Source organism: Fukomys damarensis, unplaced genomic scaffold, assembly GCF_012274545.1.
Source record: "Fukomys damarensis isolate Sample0158 unplaced genomic scaffold, DMR_v1.0_HiC HiC_scaffold_10, whole genome shotgun sequence".
Taxonomy (NCBI): Eukaryota; Metazoa; Chordata; class Mammalia; order Rodentia; family Bathyergidae; genus Fukomys; species Fukomys damarensis.
Genome location: NW_022900922.1, coordinates 37,357,000 through 37,377,138, shown reverse-complemented (window position 1 = coordinate 37,377,138; position 20,139 = coordinate 37,357,000). Strand labels below are relative to the sequence as shown.

Below are 20,139 nucleotides of genomic sequence, written 5' to 3'. Positions count from 1 at the left end.
GAAAGTGTGCAGATTTTTAGATGTTATTGGACCACTCGGTTGTGGGGAAGCCGAGCTGACTCAGAGCCAGACTGCATCTGTCTGCGCTGAAAGGGCCCATTCTTTCTCCAGCGTTACACCTCCTCCTTCCAGTGAAACCGGAGCCTCTGCCTTCCCGGAAGGCTTCCCCCTAGAAGCATTCCACAGCCAAGCCCTGCGGCTCAAGCAGGCCTGTGTGACCCTTGAACTGCAGACCCAGGTCCCAAGGTGGGAAACCGTTTGTCAACAGCCCGATATTTATGACCCCAAGGCCCGGTGGTCTGGGATGTAAAGCTATTGTGAAAACACCCATGGTGCAGAGTCCCGGGACTTTTGGTTTCACCTTCCAGAACCTTCTCTCTGGTTCTGAAGATGCTGCTTCCTCCCTCGGTTTCTTCCGCTGAGGCGATCATCTTTCTGACTAGGTGGTTGAATTAAGATGCTGACTACAACATACCTTCTCTCTGCCTGAGGGCCTGCCCGTGAGAAGCCTGTGGAAAGTCTGACTTTCTCCCTGTCTGTGTTTCTGCAGCCTTAGCTGAGAGCTTCCTCCGGGTGACTGGCCAGCCCCGCCACATGTCACATTGGCCACCGCGGGCTGCATTCCCCAGACACATTGCTGTCCCCTTGGTGTCAGTGCAGGACTGGTTCCAGGACCCCCAGGGCACTGACGTCTGCAGAAGTCAAGTCCTTGAAGTCCTCACGTTTGCACACACCTGGCCTGTGCGCAGGTCCTCTCCAGGGGACCTGTAAGGCCAGTAAGATGGAGACACTAGAAATGGTTACTAAAACTCTGCTATCTGGGAATAACGATAAGGAACAAATCTACCTATTCAGTGCAGAAGCAGTAGTGGTTTTGCTTGTTTAATTTTAATCCATGCTTGTTTTAATCCATAGATACAGGACCCATGGACATGGAGGACTGACTTGTATACTTTTAATATTGTACTTTCACCTTAAAACAATTCCACATCTTTAAAGAAATTTTTGAAAAAGAGAAGCCTGTAACCCACATAGCTCCATGACTTTCATTTATTTAAATTTCCTATTTTGCCCCTTCCCTTTTGCTGAACACTGGGGAGCACCACAGGCAGAGAGTTGGCCTTGCTCACTGATTACGCCCTTAAGAGGAACTGAAAGAGAAACAATCGGATCAATGGGTCTAATCATGTTTCAGTCTTGATGTATTCCAGCTAGCTTTCCAAAAGCTTTAAACAACTTATAACGCCACCAAGAGTGAGCAGTTTTAAACTGCAAGTCTACAAGGATTACATGAGATTTTGCTGACTTTGTAGATAAAGGTTGTTTTAGTTTTAATTTCTTTGATGAGTAGGGAAGGCTTGGTTTGGTGTTGTTTCTCCTCAACTCCATGCATTTTTAAAATAGCCTGTGGCTGCTCCTTCATCCCAGTTCTCCCCATTCTGGCTTCAAAGCAGAGGTGCCCGAGGCCTGAGGGCTGCAGGGACGGTGAATGTTGCCTTCCAGTCAGTCACACGCCTAGATCTCCCCAGCCACAGAGGGTTAGAGACAGCTAGGAGACTGGAATGGGGACAGAGAAATCTGTACTGGGAGAGGGCCAGCTCCTCCAGTTCCTCCCTTTCCTGTGCCGACAGGCTGTTCTAGGCTGACGTCACTGCATGCTGGGCTGGGCCCGGCTAGTTACCTTCCCAGCACACTCTGCAGCTGTCTGTGTTCACAGATACTTTTCCTTCCACCCTCTGGGTGCTGGGTATGGAACCCAGAGCCTCACACACCTAGGCCAGGTGCTTCACCCTCAGCCCCAAGGACAATGCTGCCCCCTACAGCCTCCTCCTTTTCAGGTTTGCAGTCTTCCTCCCTATGTGAGGGAGCCGAGGGGGCATAGCCCCAATTCTTTCTGTTTGGGCAGAAAGAGCTCATCCTCCATGGGGACAGAGGCCTCCTTTAACATTTAACCTAGCAGCTCCAGGTGACTTACCCTAAATGACCCTAATCCAGTTCTGCCAGCTACTGAACAGGTCACCCCATTGTCTCCTCCTACAGACAAGGTTGGGGGGCGACGAGAAGGTCTTCCAGCATGCTCCTCTCGGTAGGCTTTTTGGCTTCCCAGGATATATTTTTCCCTGCTTCAAGGACTTCTCTCAATTCACTGGGCCTCTTCCAGTGAAAAGGAAATGGATTTGGGTTTGGTAACATAGGCCACAGCCTCCAGAATCTGGTGGAACTGGGACTCCAGCCTCCCACAGCATTGTGGCTTAGATCTAAACTGTCTTCCAAAAGGCTTATGTGTGTGGGAGGTGATTGGATCTTGGGGAGTTATACTCACCAGTGTGTTCATCCAGTGTTGAGGAGTTGTAGCTGAATGTGCCGTGGGGGGGTCTATTTGGAGGTGGTCCCTGGGGTGGGACCTAGAAGAATGCACTCTTGTCTGGGGATCCTCCTTCCTGATTCCTGGCAGCCATGGGGTGAGCACCTTTGCTCTGTTTCGCCAAGTTGTTTCTTCCTTGGAGCAAGCTAACTATGGACTGAATCCTCTAATACCATGAGCCAGAAATACCTCTCCTCCTTTAAGTTGTAGGTGTTGGGTATTTTGTCCAGCTACAGAAAAGTAACAAAGACACACACACACAATTTTGACCCATAATCCTCAGATCTATGGTGCAGGATTCCTGAAGCCATTGAGACTCTGCAGGGTGATGTCCTTTTGCTGTCAAGATACTGATTTTGTAGTTTTAGAGTGAGTATTGCTATGTAGTTCAGGCTGGGCTCAAACTCATGGCAATCCTCCTGCCTCAGCCTCCTGAGTGCTGAGACAACAGGTGTATACCACCTCGCCAGGCTCAACATACTGATTTTTCCCCTAGACTTTTCATGGGACTGTCAGAATTGCTTCTGTCAAGGGGCAGAGGGATGACAAGAAAGAGACATTTGGTGAGAAATTATGGTTGGGACTTCTACCACATCTCCAGATGCTAGGGTCCTCCTTGAGAGGGTGATCTAGGCACGGTGAGCTCCCTATTCTGATAGCAAACAGCTGTCCTAGAAAAAGCTTCCCATTGACCTGAAAGGCTATGTCCCATGAACCATTGGGGGGCCTTCAGGACAATCTCATTCAGAAACTCCCCAGAAAGACTGAGCAGAACCAGGTCCTTCCCCACACAGCGAGGGTCCCTGGGCCACCTGGGCAACGCCCACTGGCTTCTCTTCGTCCTGACTTCTGAAAACCCTTCATAAACGGGGCATGAGGCCTGCAGATGGGCTGAGTCTCGGCATTGTTTTCACACTTGCCATTTGCCTTTTACTCCTAGTTATCAGAGAGACTTTGTTGTTTTGTTTTGCATTCTGCTATGCAAGAGGTCCTTTTTGTTTTACAAAATTGTTTTCTTTTTAGTTTTCCTACATTTTTGTTATACTTAGAAAAACCTTCCTCACTCTGGTATTATTTTTAGAATCCTCTCATATTTAATTTCATTGCTAAGAATGATTTCAATGCTAACATTTCCTTTTATGGAATGTGTGATTTGGACTCTAGCTTCATTTTTCCAGGTACCACACTGTCCTGATTTGAAATGTCGTGATTAGCACTCATGCAAGCCCTTCATGTGTAAGCGATGGTTCTGCCACAGGGCACTCTCTCTAATCATCCATCAGAGAAGCTCTCATCACTGCAGCTTTGTGTGTGTTTACTATTTGGCCCAGGTAGTCTGCTCCTACCCCTGCTACATATTTCTTTTTTTCTAGAACTTTTCTCCCAAGTTCACACATTTGTCTCCTCAAGGAGCCTGCATTGTCTAATGCATAACAAAGGATATGGTTTTTTGTTTGTTTGGTTGGTTTTGGTTTCTAGTTATAATTTATGGGTTTGGCTAAGTCCCATTTGCAGCATCGTTTTTATGTATCTTTATATAGACTTTTGGCACATTTCTGATTAATTTTACTCCTGTGTCCCTTTTGTGGTTGTTGCTACTGTGCACAGGATATGTTTTTGTTGTATGTTATACTAACATCATTTCACTTGTCTATATGAAAGCTAATGACAATAGTATATAAAATTTTTAACCCAGATACCATGCAAAAGTATTTTACTGTTCATAATTCCCTGGAAAATGAAAGAAAATCCTATGGAAAGAAAAATTACCATGGTAGCTGCAAATGATGATGAATTTGTCTTTTAAACAATTTATATACATTACCTTCTGCATGTTGGATTGACTGTTCTCTAGGGCAGGCATGTTAGTTTTCTGTTACTGTGACAAAATACCTGAGATAAACAACATACAGAAGGAGAGGTTTATCTCGGCTCATAGTTTCAGAGGCTCCAGTCCACGGTCACTTGGACATGTTACTTGGGTGTTGGCAACACAGGACATGACAGGAACACATGGCTGAAGAGGATGCTCACCTCATGTGGCAAAGAGAGAGGAAGGGCCAAGGTCCCACTGTCTCCTCCAAGGTTGTACCCCAAGGACCTACCTCCTTCAACTGGATCCCCCATATCATCGCACCAAGCTGGCTGCCAAGCTCTCAGCATATTGACCTTTGGGGCCATTCAAGATCCAACACTTCTGGTCCCAAGGGTTATGGATGAGGGGTACTCAACCTGCACCAATGTAGAGAAACACAGAGGGCAAAGGAACGGTAACCACACCACAGCAAAGCATGCAGCAATCCAAGCCATGGGAAACGGAACATGCAAGTGAGGGTTTCCAACAAATTGTAAGGGAAAAAAGAGAAAATTTGGGAGAGCCACCTCTAAGTCAAACAACACTTAAAACACAGCAGTCAGCTGAAATGTGTGGGCTTGTTTGGATCCTGATTTGAGTAAATGAGGTGTCAGAAAATTATTCACAAGACGGAGAAATTTGAACACTTGCTGTCTCCTTAATAACATTTCTGAATTACGATTTTTCCATTTTATGATGGTACTCAGATGCACACACCCACAGAAACCATCCTTTGGATTTTGAATTTGGCTCTTTTCTTACATGCCGTAGTGCCCTGCATCAAGATGCTGAGCAGCAGCCCAGGGCCACAGCTCCCTGGATCCCCAAGGCAAGGAAGGGAATGGCCCACCCTGGCCCCCATGCATTGTCATCCCTGAGCTAGAGCAGGTGGGGTGCATGGCATTCATTTTCAGCTTCACCATCCAATACCTCCCATTGATGTTGGGTTTACCCAGTGTTAACCCCACGGTGAGTCCACGGGCATCTGTGAATTATTTTCAGTGTGATAATAGCATTATAACTGTTTTATAAATCTTTGTCTTTAATGATATGTATGAAAAAATTGATGGATGCCATGATGTGAGGTCGGTAATTTGGTTCAACATAAAATAAGGGGTAGGATGTGGACGCCTCAGATGTAAGAAGGGTGGTCGTCTCAGGTGTGAGAGGAGGGCTCCTTCCTCTCCTTCTTCATCCTCTTGTGGAAGCTTTGGCTGGATCTAAGGACCCAGATGATAGGAGAGCTGATAAGCCAGAGAAAGGTACACGTATTTTATTAATTTGACATGGGCTCTTCACAGAGAGTGAAATCCAAAGCAATGACCAATTCATGGCTCTTAGACATTTCAGGCAAGAAACAGTAGATATGTAAAGGAATGACAGGACCAACGGATACTTGGAGTGGGGTAGTAAACTCTAGGGATGTAACAACCTACATTCAGAGGGTGCAAAGCAAAGTCTTTGTTTATCAGATTCACTGCAGCCCCATTTAAGTGTCTCCGGTGACCAAACCTATTTCCTGGTCTTGGAAGGAGCAGGGCTTTCCTCCCGGAAGAATCTCTCCGGCTGGCTGCATGTAGGGAAGTCTAACCAAACGGCCCTTCCTGAAGTCACAGTTCCTCAAGTGCTTTTGACCTGAAGTGATCAGTACTGCAGCTCAGCCTACTCTAAGGTGGTAGAGCCTTAACTCTTTCAGAACCCATGTGTATCAATACAGCCACACATCACTTAGCAACAGGGTTTCGCCCTTACAAAAGTGTGTTGGTTGCTGCAAGTGTTACACGGACACTGGAGAGCGAACTTACGTAAGCTGGGACAGAGATGCTGATATATCCTCATGGGGACATCTTCCTGCAGCCCTTCATCACTGACAGAAAAGGCTGGGGAGAAAAAGACCAAAACATGAACAGTGACTACACCAGCTAAGGATATCTATTGTTGTTTTCTGTTTGGCTTTTGTTTTTTTATTTATTTTTTTACAAATACTCTATAGCAGTATATCTTCATTTTTAAAAGATATTCTTTAAAGTGAATAAGAGTAGGCATTTGATACACAGCAGTTTATCCTGCTGTATCATTTATCCTGTTTAGTTAGTCTTCCAGAGCAGAAAGACTTGGTCCTGCACGTGAAAAGGGCAAAACATAGTCTACTGATTTCTACTGCATGGCTTTTAAAGATTTTTTCCAGTAGTGGGCTCAGATATTTCCCTACATAGCCTGTATTTCCTGTTTTTGGTCTTCTCACTGCTCATCGTGAGCTGGATCGAGACTTTTACAATGATGAAGCAAGGCCACTTACAAAGCTTATGAGAAGCCAGGAGCAAAGACTCGATAGTTCTATAGACTGGCTGTGGTCACCACACCATCCTCTCAGAAACTGCAGACAACCCCAATGCTGCTCTGGAAATTAAAGACAGCCAGGTGCAGGGACACTGGACATGAACATTAATAATTAACAAAGTATCATCCCAAGGTTTTCAGATGCCTCATTTTCAGAGAAATCTACTCTCTCTCCACCCACAACAAACCAGTATGTGCAAGCCATAGGAAAGACTTACTTCCTGCATCTGGTTTTATTAAATTTGGGGGGCTCTGTCTCCAAAGACACCTCAAATTGTATCGAAACAAAAATAGTGGAGTCAGGTTCAAAGCCCCAAGCAACTGTTCTGGCCCCAAAAGAGCCCCAGGCTCCAAGATCTGGGAGAGGGGACACTGCTAAATAAATAACCCTCTTAGAGATGGAAATGAAGGTTCACCTTTAAAAAGGAAGAAAGGCAGTAATGTGGTTCTCCTCTCTGTACCAACTGTGCCATTTATAAAAATAACAGAGATCTCAAAACTGAGCTAAGTTCATCCCTTTGGGCTGCTGGGAGGCAGGCTTCCATACCCTCGGGTGGTCGGCACCAAGGAAAGTGAAGGAAAGGGACAAGGGAAACTGTGGGAGGAAGTGCTTGGAACAGATGGGAGGATGTTTGGAAGCATTATTAGGAGTTATTTAGTGATAATAGGTTGAATTTAAACCAGGCCCTGGGAGATCAAGAACCTGAAGGAACTGGAGAATGTTCAACATGAAGTATTTTGGGACCCACTTTATAGAAGTAATGGCTTTTCCCATTGTCTGCCAAGCACAAACTAGTGTGGGTAATTATGTTTCACTTGATCGATCTGTACTTTCAAGACTGTTCATTTGGATGAAATCTCTTTTGAGGTCTAACAGATCCAAACCTGCTAGAGTCCCCACTTGCCCAATGTACATGGCAGGGTTGAAGAAAACTGAAGACAGAGCTAAAGAGAAAGTGTGATCTGGGATGGCCCTGCTCCTTTGGCAAAAGGCACTGGCCCATCTCTTCCACTGAATTTTATTATTCATCAACCAGGGTAAAGGTGCGATACATGTATACATGTGCGGTATGTGAAATTACCATGGAAACTAATGCAGGCAAGGCTTTAAAAAGAAGTCAAAGCATTTTCAAATTAGAAGCAAGATGGACCAAATATAAGATTGTAATTTGAACATTGAACCTTCTAGTCTGAAGGTTCTAGCTGTGGGAGCAGAATTTGGGTGTGACTTATTCTGACCTCGGCACCTAGGCTTCAGCCAGACTCCTCAAAACCAATTGTGGGGCCAATTGCAGGGTTCACTCTTTTTTTTTTTTTTGGACTGGGTATCAAACTCAGGACCTTGTGCTTGTGAGGCAGGCAGCAGCACAACTGAGCTAAATTCCTGGCCCCCAGGATTAACTCTTTACAGTCTGCTTGTGGCACAATCAGTGTTACACTCTTCTGTACAAACCGGCAATGGTAGGATCAAAATAACTGGTTGATCACTGACAACTTTTGTTTTTTTAAATTGTTCTCAGTGGTCATGACTTTGGAGAATTGATCCTTTATATCTACTCAAAAGTAAAGCAAGAATTGTTTTTCTGTGGTACAGATTGAACTCAGATTGAACTTGTGTGTGCGAGGCAATACTGTGTACCATTGAGCAATATTGCCAGCCCATGGGGCAAGCACTAAATATAATAAAAACAGCCAAACAAGGGCCAAGGATTTAGCTCAGTGGTTCTGCTGCCTGCCTCACAAGTGCAAGGACCCGAGTTCAATCCCCTGTACAAAAAAAAAAAAAAAAAAAAAAAAAAAAAAAGGCCTTAAAAAGCCTTAGTGATTGTGCTAATTTATAGTGAATGGTCAACAGGCAGCCATGAAAGGCCAAGTGCAGAGGTGAACGAGCTTCCCTTTGCACAGATCTGACCTCCTGAACGTATTTTCTGCCCCTCCATGGCAGAGGTGAGGATCAGATTAATGTCTGGCTGAGTCAGGAGCACTGCATCCGTCTCTCCTGAGAAAACTCCGAGGCCTATTAGGGCTGGAATAATCTGCCCCCTTGGGTGTGTAGAGATCTGACAGACTCTCAAAAACCTCTAAAGTCTTGACTACATTCGCCTCAGCCCCTAAAGTACACAATCCAAAAACTAGCATGTGGCCAATAACAATGTGCCAAATATCCTGACTCCACCCTAGCTGCACCCCTGCCTTACCCTGCATAAGCCTGTGCATTTCCTGAAAAAAGCAGAAGCATTCCAGACACCTCCCCGGAGTCTGCCTGGTGATTCTGCGCCTTGCCCTCCCAGTCCGGGCCCCTGAACCTTGTTCCCTGAGCAGGCTTGCAGATGAAAACAACACATAGGCAGTTGTAGGATGGGGCATGGCAATGTGTTTGGTACTAGAGGAGGAAACAGCGAGGTTTGGTAAACATCTGTGACTGGTTTCCTACGGTGAATGTCCCTTCGGTGGAATCCTCTTAGGGCTACCATGGGCAACATCCATGCCATAGCTGTCCACAGCCCAGTCCAAACTCTGTCCCAGAGAAACATGGGCTGAAGCCCTTCTCAGAGTTCGTGGTCAAGGGTATCTTTACTCTCTGTGGTGGGAAGGACTCAGCTTCTGGAGCTGGTGTGAGAAGCTGCTCTCAGCTGGGTTCCAGCCTCAGAGTCCCCTCCGGCAGCTCAAGTCCCTCATAGCCACCAGGCTTTACTCAGATGTTCCTTCACATGAGTGGTCAGCTCAGAGACGCTGGGGGTGGGGCACAGACAGGAGAAGTGAATGCATCACAGTGCCTGTGGGTAAACAGAAGCAGAAGCTTGGGGGAGGGACACATCTCTGTCCTCATTATTTTAGGGTCCCTGAATACAAATCTATGCAAGAACCAAAGTCTGAGAATGAAAAAGCCAGAAGGCCTGTGGTTCATCTTCCAGAGTAGCAGGCAGGGCCCCATCAAAGGCCATCACTGATCACAGAATATTTCCTCTTAAGAGAGATTCTGCAGTTCTCTGTGGAACAGAAATGGTGAAGGCCGGTGTCACGCAGAGCTCTTTTTACCACGTAAACCAAAGTCTACCTCTCTTCTCCAAGTATAGCCTGAGTGATATCAAACTCTCCAGACATCTCCAATTTCACAGAGATGTATTTGATTTGATGGTGAGTAAAACATCTATGATCTGAAATACACAGGCAGGGTATGTCTTCCCCCAGAAGCACCCAGTCAACTCACTAACTTATCTGACCCTACTGGCCCCAAAATCTGTGAGCCTGTGATCTCTTTGCAATGTGGGGTCCAAGGAAGACATTGAGAAGAGATACTCTGTTCCATAGTGATCTACCCAGTGTTCTACAAGAGGACAATGGTGTGAGTCAGCTTTGTGTTGCTATGACCACACAAACAACTTAAAAGAGGAAAGGTTTATTCTGGCTCATCGTTTCAGAAGGGTCAGTCCATGGCCACATGGCCTCATCTTTTTGGGCCTGTGGCAGCCCAGAACATCATGGCCTGAGCTGGTGGCAGAGGAGGCTGGCTCACCTCACAGCAGCCAGGAAGCAGTGAACAGGAAAGATCCCAGTATTTCCCCCTCAAGGCCACACCCACAGTGGCCTCATTTCCTTCTGCTAGGCCTGGCTTCTTAAGGTCCCACTGCCTCCCAAGAGTGCTCTGGGCTGGGGACCAGGCTTTGGGGCAGGTTCCAGGTATTCTCCTAGGAATACACTAGAGTTCCTGATGCTCTCTCCCACTTTACAAAGCAGTTTTTAATTTTTTTTTGGTTTATGTTGTTTACATTTTTATTATAGAGAAATATGCATAACATAACATTTATCATTTTAACCATTTTTGGTTGTGCCACCATCACCACCATCCACTCCCAGAACTTTCTCATCCTCCCAAACTGAAACTCTGGACCCATTAAGCACCAGCTCCCTGTGTGCCTTTCCCCCAAGCCCTACTGACCCCAATTTGACCCCAAGAGTCATCTTCCTCACGTTCCCCAAGCCAGGAGAGCACGAGCAAGCGATGAAATAGACTGCAGAGCTCCCCCCAGTGTGCCGACTCCTGGAAGCTGAAACTTGTGCAAGAAACTCAGTGTGGCCCTTGTTGGAATGTCCTAGTGAAGGCAAGTGATAGAGGGCGATGATTTTCAGCAATTTGACTTCTAGTCTTCTTTAAGTGCTGCCAGAAAATGCCTCACTCTGGGGTGATTGTCCCAACCCCATGAACGATCAGGATTGTGACCAAATGAGCCTCAGCCAGGGAAAGAAGGGGACAGCTGCAGAAGATCCTCCTGTCAGGTGAATCCAACCTGTCTGATCTTTGGGGGAAAGTCTGCACTTCCAGATGCCTTATCAAATGATCACAATCACTGGGAGTAATTCCAGCACTCTGGAGATTGAGGCAGAAGGATCACTTGAGTTTGAGGCCAAAGCCTGGGCTGTAGTGAGTTCAAAGCCAATCTGAACAACACAGCCAGACCCTGTCAAAACAACAAATGATCACCATTGCTCAATTAACTGAGCAGCAAATATGTTGGGATTGCTGCTGCACACCAGCAACGTCTTAGAGGAATAGAAGACCAGTCCCAGTTCACTGAAGCATACACAGAAGCAGTCCTGTCCCAGAGCAGTGGACACTGTGGCTTCCTCCCCAGGGCACTGTAGCCCACAGGACAGCTCAGAAAGAGTATTCTATGGAGCAGTAGTTCCAAGAAAGGCTCAGGGAGAAGACAGCGGGAAGGTACTACTTCTGAAATGTCACAAATCACATTTGCATGCTAGAGTCTTGGGGGAAGTCAATGTAGAAGGTATGTGTCCTGGAACTGTTTTTGTAAACAGCACCACTGTCAGCAATGAATACTCCCAGAAAGGCTGGCTGGTGACATACACTTGCTAAAGAGCTGCCCCTTATTTAAATGATGTGAGAAGCATTAGAATTAACAACCAACACATTCCACCCTCTGCTGGTAATTCAGATTCTGCATATACAAAAACTATCTCTGAGACAATGGATGGAAAAATAATGTGGCCAAAGCTGTTAGCTGCCTCATAATGCCTTTTCTTCCCTTCTTAGCGAAGCAACACACCCATCTGAAAGTCCTTTTCCCAACCCTTTTTACAGCTGAGTACAGCTAACTACGTGCTGGCCAGTGACACTGGTGGTGGGACTTCTTGGATGACTTTTTGTTGTTGTTTGTTTGTTTAAGCTGATTTAGATGGGCAACGACCCCATTTTGCCTTTTTGTGATTCCTTTTTTCTGCTGTGGAGGATGCAGGGCAGGAGCTCCTGTGAGGTTACCTTGAATATGAAAGCAGTTGGTTGAGGATGTAGGTTCAGACAGGTCCAGGGTCTGGATCTCTGCTGTCCTTTGGAGGTGGTTGTAGAGGCCCAGGAATACAAGCACATGAACCCGATGGCAAAATAAACACTTGTAGGTTTAAGCTGCTATTAATGGGGCTTTCTCTGAAAGGCAGTGGAGTCAAGTCTGAAACAAAGAAAAGAGAATCTACTTTTGAGACTTTATTGATGCTTTTAGTCCAGACTTCCTGATAAGGGTCCATCTGTTGGCTGCTCCTCTAATCAAAGCGTAATCTATTACCTGAGAGCAAACCGAATTCCCCTTCTGCCAGAGTCACAGCCTGTGGCCTGGACCTTCCTGCAGGACAGGAGCGGTGCCTTATCTGCCAGGTTCTTCCCAGAGCTACAGACAGGAGCTCCCGCTGAGCTTTGCTTGCACGACATAAATTTCTCCCAAAACTCTCACTCCCCGCCTGCTCCATCTCCCTCTGGAACAGCACTGAGCACCCCAAGGTCAGCAGGTCACCTGGTTGGGCACCTTCTGCAAGTTTCTGTTGCTCTCTCTCCGTCTGTCAGGAACTGTTTTCCCAGTAAGAGGAAGCTTCTTTTTGATTCAATAAATTGATGTAACAAAAGGAGCACAGTGAGTCTGATTCACATAGATTGGCTTAGATACTTTTTCCAGCTGTCTGACTCAAGTTCAAGCGCTCCTTAGTTATCATAGGAAACGGATGCCCCTTGAGACTGTGATGCTAAGTGAAACAGATCAGACACACAAGCTAGATATCACATGGTTTCTCTTACATGAGGAACCCAAATACAAATAACTTAAAGGGCAAAATAAAAGATAGCTACTAGGAAACAGGAAACAGATATTTTGCAAATAGGAAGAGAACCAAGAGAAAGAAGGAGGCTGAAATAGAGGGGTAAGAGGGCTTAAAAAGAGTCAAAATGTCATATGTACATGCACTCATGCCCCACAGTTAGTGCAATTATAGTGCACTGCAAACGTAAGAATAAAAATTAAAGTTGAAAAAGATCCCCTTATTTAATTTTCTATGTGCATAAAACAAGAATGAAGACCATAGAAACAAAAGAGGGGTTCAGAGTGAAAATGTTCAATTCTCCTCCATCTCAGCAATGTCATCGAAGGAAAAATCTGTCACAAATTTTGCCTTCTTCTTTCTAATGTTATATCCATTAGTGAGTAAAATATAAAAGTTTAATTTTGTGCAAATATCATATTTAGTTTATTTACTTTGGTCCCTAAGAATGGAGAGAGATGGATGATGATAGATAATAGATAGAAAGATAGGATGACTGGACTTACGGATGAGTGGATGGCTGGGTGGATGGATAGATGGATGAGGAAGAGAGAACTATATGAAAATCAAAGATGACTGAGAGAAATTCTGTTCAAATACCTTCAATTAATGATGAAAGCCCACAGAGACCAAGTGCACGCTTCCCCCAGTGATACCTCAAGTCCAGGTTCTGACTCTTAGTCCAGAGATCTATTGTACTTTGCTTCATTCCAAATAGGATTAGTCAGGTTAAAGTAAATAATTCTCCAGTAGGCAGCTACCCCAAATCCCATGGCTCAAAGCAACAGTGATTGGTTTCTTGCCCACCCCAGCCAGCAGGGGGTGCTCTGCTCACCGTAGCCCAGCAGAGACTCAAGAGGATGGAATTGTGTGTATGAAGTCATGGCCACCTTTACCTCCACATGAGTCTTCAATTCACTTCTGCAAGGAAACTGTGGGGGTATCACAGCAACTCTCAGTGACCTTTGAATCTCCTTAGCCAAACCCAGAGGTTGGCAAAGGCAATCTTGCCTCAGGTTTGTCTTCCACCCCTTGGAGTCACGGTTGAATAACCCACAGGGAAGCACAGGGAATGGTCCACACCTGCCACGTTGTGTGTTGCAAAAGTGGGGAGAGGCAAAGAAGATTCATCCACAGAACTCTCAACCTTTCTCAAGACAGCTCTGAACTGAGCTGGGATAGAAGCTTGAAAAATCACAACCCAAAGCCATGAGGAGCCCTTGTCATCTCCATGTTCTGTACTCTCATGGTGAAATTAAGACCTTAAGGCCTTACGCACACAATACTGTGGTGGGAAGGAAACTGTTCCTTAAAGCACACTAAATTACTTAGCAAGAAGATCTTCAGATAGCATTAGACCTGGAAGAGCCATCTCCTCCTCTGTCCCCTTTAACCATCCCCACACAGCTGACTTGTTATCACTGTCATCGCCAGATACAAAACTGAGACTAGGCAGATTAAAGGGAGTTGTCCAAGGACATTGGTCAGTATAAATTGGGCTGTCCTGTAGAAATATGAGACAATGGTTCCCATGCCTGCACAGGCTTGCAGGACTCTTCCACAGTGTCCGACCTGGGCCACCAGGGCTCCCTACTCTGTGTCATCACTTGGGACCCATGATGATGATGGCTCCCATTACTATAGCCACAGCATGGACAGCACAGGTATTTCCCAGTCCCCATAGGAGGAGACAGAAGGGCATGTGTCTCATGTGACCCCAGACATTTTCACACATGGCCCATGTGGCCGTTTGTCCATAAGACTTTTCTACCAGCATTGTTTGGAGAGTCCACATCCCTGTTTGTGCAGGACAGGGGAGAAACTGGCAGTGCCCACCAGGCCAGGGTAACCCACAAAACCCAAATCTTCTGTGTTTCTTTCCAGTGCCCCAATTCATTAGTAAAAAGCTGGAAATAAAACTTTAATTGAAGTCCAATCCAACGACCCCAGGTTAGTCACTTTACCAATCCGAGACTCACATTTCTGTTGTGAAGATTATATGAAAAGATAAACATTGAGTATATGGTGCTGTGTTAAGTACACCGCAAGCACTCTTGTTCTTGTGGTGCTGCAGGTGAGGTTTTAAAGCCAAATGGTACCATCATGACCTTTACTTGGATGTCAAGGACAGATGATGTTGGCTTGTGATGGTAACACCTTCCTCTTCTTTGTAGTGCTTAGATTTTTTCAAAACGACACACCAATGACTTAACTCGGACACTGTGTCAGTCAGCTTTTCATTGCTGGGGCAAAAATACCTGACACACACAAATTAAAGGAGAAAGGGTTTATTCAGGTTCATAGTTTCAGAGGTTTCAGTCCATGGTCAGCTGGCTCCAAGACAGGAACAACACAACGGAAGGCTGTGACAGAGGAAAGGAAGCACCTGGGAAGGAGAGAGAATAAAGAAGAACCAGGAAGAGAAAGGGGTGGGGACAAGATGTGCATGATAGAGCTGAGGCCTCTCTAGGTGAAGATGTTCACATGTAGCCTGCTGGATGAGCTCCTGCCAGGTCCTGGGGAAGCTGTCCTCTCTCTTTCCTCGAGTCATGTTCTCCCACAAGCTGCAGCCACCTTGGGCAACATGCACCCTCCTCTGTGACCCATTCTCCTTACCACAGTCACTGGACCCTGATAAATCTCAGTACCTTTTCAGGACCACAGTGAACTGCAGCCCCACCACCTGCCAGGTGACCCTCTGTCCCCGTATCATGGACAGGACTCCCAGGAGTCCTTTCCTTAGAGTGTAATCTTCTACACAATGGCCAGGCATAAATACACCAGCCAGCTCATAGTGATGGCAGTGTGGCCTGAAACTGCAGCCCATACAGCAGCTTCCCAAAGCACTGGGCTGCTGCTCTCTAACCTGAGAAACACTGCCAGCCCTTGCTGTGAGTCCCCTGGATGCCGCATAGGGGGAAGCATCCAGGGTCTCTTTGGCCCCTTCCTCAGTGACTCCATGAGACTTTTACTATCCTGCAACAGATCTCCTTCTGTCCCAACTACTGAGAGTGGGCTGTCTTCCGTAATTACACCCTGATGAACACTATGCCTGAGAGAACCAACTTGTAAAGAGAAAATGTCGAGTTTGATTCACAGCTGTGGAGCTATCAGTCCATGATTGAGTGGCCCTGTTGCTTTTGGGCCTGAAACAAACAGCACATTAGGCAGAAGTGTGTGACAGGGGAAGCTGCTCATTGCATGGGGTGGGTCCCACTTTCCCCTTCAAGTGCTTGCCCACAATGACCAAAGAGCCCCCACTGGACCCTACCTCCAAGTCTTCACCACCTCCCAACCTGGAGCACATTTCAGCTCCACCTTATGGCCAACATTCACTAGCGTGGACGGTGTGCTTCTAATGTGCTGCTGGAAAGCGCCATCATGGAGGCAGCTGGTTCCTCCAGGAAAGCTTGAGGAGAGGTGTCAGGGTCTACAGCATTTATGGTTTTGTGTGGTGTTAAAAGTCACTGTCCAGAGAGTCTGTTTTGCTGGGGTGGATGTCACCGAGCGTGGCCTGGTTTTGAAACCATCAGCATTCACAGTAGTTTTCTAAGCAAGTAGGTTCCCTAATTATGCTAACAACCTGTCAGGGTAGCTTCCTCATCCCAGCAGGTGATGCAGCTTTGGAGCTGGCAACAGTAGCCACGGTTTCCTCGTTGGTGTCCTCTGGGTTAGAGAAGAGCCAACAGCTTCTTCAGTTCTTCAGGGTGGCTTTGGGCAGTGTCCTTGAAAGATCAGTCTGGAACTGATCCTTCAGTCTTGCTCAAAGAGTGTGGAAGCTGTTCAATATCCTGTCATAAATCCCTTTCTGCTTAAGCTAACTAGATTGAATTCTGTCCTCTGCATGCAGCCCTGGGCAATAGGCCATGTAAACCTCTTTGCTGTTCTGGTCCCTCTGTATCCCCCAGCCCCCAAGCAAGTTGCTACACATGGATCTAGAATATATCACTCAATCCTCCCAGCCAAACCACAGGCTTTCCTCCTTTAAAAATTCAAGTTGAAATCTACCCTCCATGAAGCCATTTTAGATGAGTTAAAAAACGCATCCCATTTCCTCTGGAACTGAAACCTAGACACTTAGTAATGGCTCTGTGGGGGCTATAAGGACATTAATCAGCTTCAGAACTAGAGTCAGAGAGCTTCCCTTGGGTAGCATTTTTCACATAAAATAAAAAGGACTTTGACCTTAGCAGGGCAGGCGAGGACTTAAAAACTCAAGTTTAAGGCTAAGATGGTGAAAGATGTGAACACTCATTCCTCTAGGCTCTCAAACAATTTCTATTCCCCTTTCTCTCTTTCCTTCTCCTTCCCAGAACTCTTGGCAGCAGAGCTAGATGGTAGTTTATCACATTAATGAGAAGATTCATTAGAAAATAAACAAGTCACTCAATAAAGCATCTCGATTTTTAGGAGACCTGGAGTGCAGAATCGGCCCCTAGGGTGCTGGCTCTTCTCCAGCGCACAGATGACCCAGTACTAAAATCTGCCCAGAACCTGGCCCCCAGCCAGCCACCCAAGCCCCTGTGGATGGACCTTGGCACTGCCTCCCTCCTTCTCATGGCTGTCTGTCCCTTCCACAGCTGTGGACGTTCCATCTGGCCCAGAGTGGTGGCCAGCAAGGACACAAAAACAAACTCACTGACAGCTTTGCAAGAATAACTTTCTGAAAGCAAACTAAATGAGGAGTGCTCATTCCAATAAATATCACGTGTGATGATTTAAATATGTTAGAAATCGTTAGAAAATGCATACGACATATTTCCTTTTAGCTGCCAGTTCCCACGCCAAGTTCTTGCTTTTTCATAACCTGTTCCTACCTCATTCGTAAGTGGTCTCATGACTTTAGTAAGTAATATTGTCTGACTTTGACAGCATCATCAAACAACTTAGAAAAATTAAAAGACAAAAACTGGAAGCTAATACCATCTACACACTGACACATTTTTTACAAAATTCAAAAACAATGCCAGGCAAACTAATGGTCTGCTTCATGTGTCTATGCACTATTTCCCCAAATTACAATTCTTTGGATAATAAAAACAACTTTTTCCAGCAACTTGTGAAAGGTTGGCCTTTCTGCTAAGGACACGGACCTCCTCCTACCTGAAATGGTCCTTCCTTTAATTATTGGATTCTATTACATAACTCTGTTAGCTTTCTGACCCTCGACAAAACACCTTTCATAAGGAGGAAAGGTTCATTGGCTCATGGTTTCAAAGGATTCGGTCCCTGGTAATTTAGTCATTTCATGCTCACGCCTGTCGCTAAGCAGCACATGGCAGTGTGAACAAGCAGCAGAGAAGCTGCTCTCCTCATGACATCTGGGAAGTGAACTGAGAGACACAGGGGGACCTCGCTACCCCCTTCCAGGGCGGGCACAGCATGTGACCCAACTTCCTCCCACCGGGTTTCTCCTTCCAAAGCTTCCGCTCCTGCCCAGTAGCACCGCAAGCTGCAGGCCTGGCCTTTGGGGAAGGCTTCTCCAAACCACAGGAAGAGCTTTTGTGATGATTCTATTTTCACATCTTCATGAAATGCCTGTTTACATGAAATCAACCAAATATTAATGGAACATAAACGTATTTTGGCCATAAATTGCAGAAGCTGCACTTTGGACATGTGGAGCACACTTGCATTGGCCTCTCGGTCAAGCGGCAGACGCTGGAGAGGAAAAGGGTCGCAGAGCATCTTAGCTGAGAAAGAAAAATCCCCAGGTGTGGTGGTGTGAGTCTGTCATCCTAGCTCCTTGGGAAGATGAGGTAGGAAGAGCACAAGTTCAGGGACAGGCAGGGCAACTGAGGGTGACTGTGTCTCCAAATAAAAAATAAAGGGGCTGGGGTCTGAGCTCAGTAGAGGAGCATGCCCTTAGCATGTGCAAAGCCCTGGGTTCGATTCCCAGCACCAAAAAAATCTCTGCTGCATACACAGGCTTGTGCAGGGTGCAAAAGCCCATGTGCTTCACTGTACTTCTAACTCTAAGAGAAACTGCAGTCCTCTTTACTGAAAACAAAATTTGGAAACAAACACAAGCATGTGTGACTGAGAGTCCTGATGACTACTTAACGTGTGTGAGCACTTACTCCTTTCTTCTCAGCATTTTTGGAGACAAACTTCACTTCCTGCCCAAAGTATGTGGAAGAGCATTTTAAACAAGCTCCCCTTGCACCAGCTTACAGGCAGCATGGCTGACTGCTCTGCACTGGGAGGCACAGGACCTGCCTTTGAACCTCACTGCACCTGACCTCCAGACCTAGCAGGTCCAGGCAGAGTAATCTCTTGACTCAATTTAGATGCCAACCCAGAAGCCCATGCAGTATTGTCCATGCTTGCAATGCTGTCCTGTGGCAACTGTATCATCTTTATAATATGCACAGAAATCCCAGGAATTACAAGAATCAGCACCAGTGGAGAATATTCTCTGCAGACATTCTCGCATAATTCCTGGGAGACTGGGACTGCTTTTGTCTCCACCTTCCCGCTGAGCAGCTTGTGTGGCACCTGCACCCTGACCGCTCATTGTAGCGTCAACCTTTAATAACTGCATTTAGTTAGTGTATTGGGTGCACTGCTCTTCATTAGGCTGGTATGCAACAGCACTGGGTAAATGTGAAATAAAAATGGTGGTCATAAAGCCAAATAACACCAATGTGCAAAATCATAGTTTTTAAATTTAGCTCATACTTGCGAATTTTCTCCAGTGATTTATTTCTAAAGACCAATTATATATGCCACATACACATATATAAATGATTAATTTAGAAATTATGACTACTGTATAAATCAATTTAACTCATAAGTCAAAATCACAGCATTCATTTGATTTCTTCAGGTTAAATTAAGTCAATGTATTACAAAATGCTTAAGCTTCCCCTGAACGTGAGAAATGTAGCTACATATTTTTGTGCTTGAAAGCTATAAGCTTTCAGTGCCATAAAACAAAACTATTCATTAGCCCAAAAACAATACTGCCAAAAAAGAAAAAATCAAATTTTCCCTTGTCTACCCAGTGATTTACCTTGGGAAAAAAGGAAACTTCAAAGAGATAAATAAGTTTTAAATCTTGGAATAATAGGTGAGTTCACATTTTTATGTAACCATCATTCTGTAAAGGGGCTTCACCTGCCAGTGAGAGCAGATAATCTCTGCTGTGTCCCTATTTTCTGTAGAATTTTATTTTAAAATATTTGAAATATAAACAAAATGTAGATAGAAAATTGTATTGATCCTTCCTGTACCTTCAAATAATTCAACATTTATCTATATATATTATTTTATATACCTTACCTATTACCCATCTTCTTCAATTACTTTGAATACAAGATGTATCATCTCATATAAAATACCTCAGTGGGTATTTCCAAAATGTGATGACTCTTTCAAAAATAACTGTCCTAAAATTATCACACCTTTAAAATAGCAGCAATTCCTTAACATCATCAAATATTCATTCATTTCATTTCTATGATCTGTTCAAATC

At 45.4% G+C, this 20,139-nt stretch overlaps 1 protein-coding gene across 1 annotated transcript in view; it reads right to left on the bottom strand.

The window, feature by feature from the left end:
• Window positions 1-5,296: 5,296 nt before the first annotated feature.
• Window positions 5,297-20,139, bottom strand: part of Gmds (GDP-mannose 4,6-dehydratase) — a 520,891-nt gene continuing 506,048 nt past the window's right edge. Inside the window, exons 13-14 of the mRNA XM_033761793.1 lie at window positions 6,026-6,100; window positions 5,297-5,464 (exon numbers count right to left, since the gene is read on the bottom strand). Coding sequence (XP_033617684.1) covers window positions 6,056-6,100 — 45 coding nt within the window. The 3' untranslated portion in view covers window positions 5,297-5,464; window positions 6,026-6,055. The remainder of the gene's footprint in view (window positions 5,465-6,025; window positions 6,101-20,139) is intronic.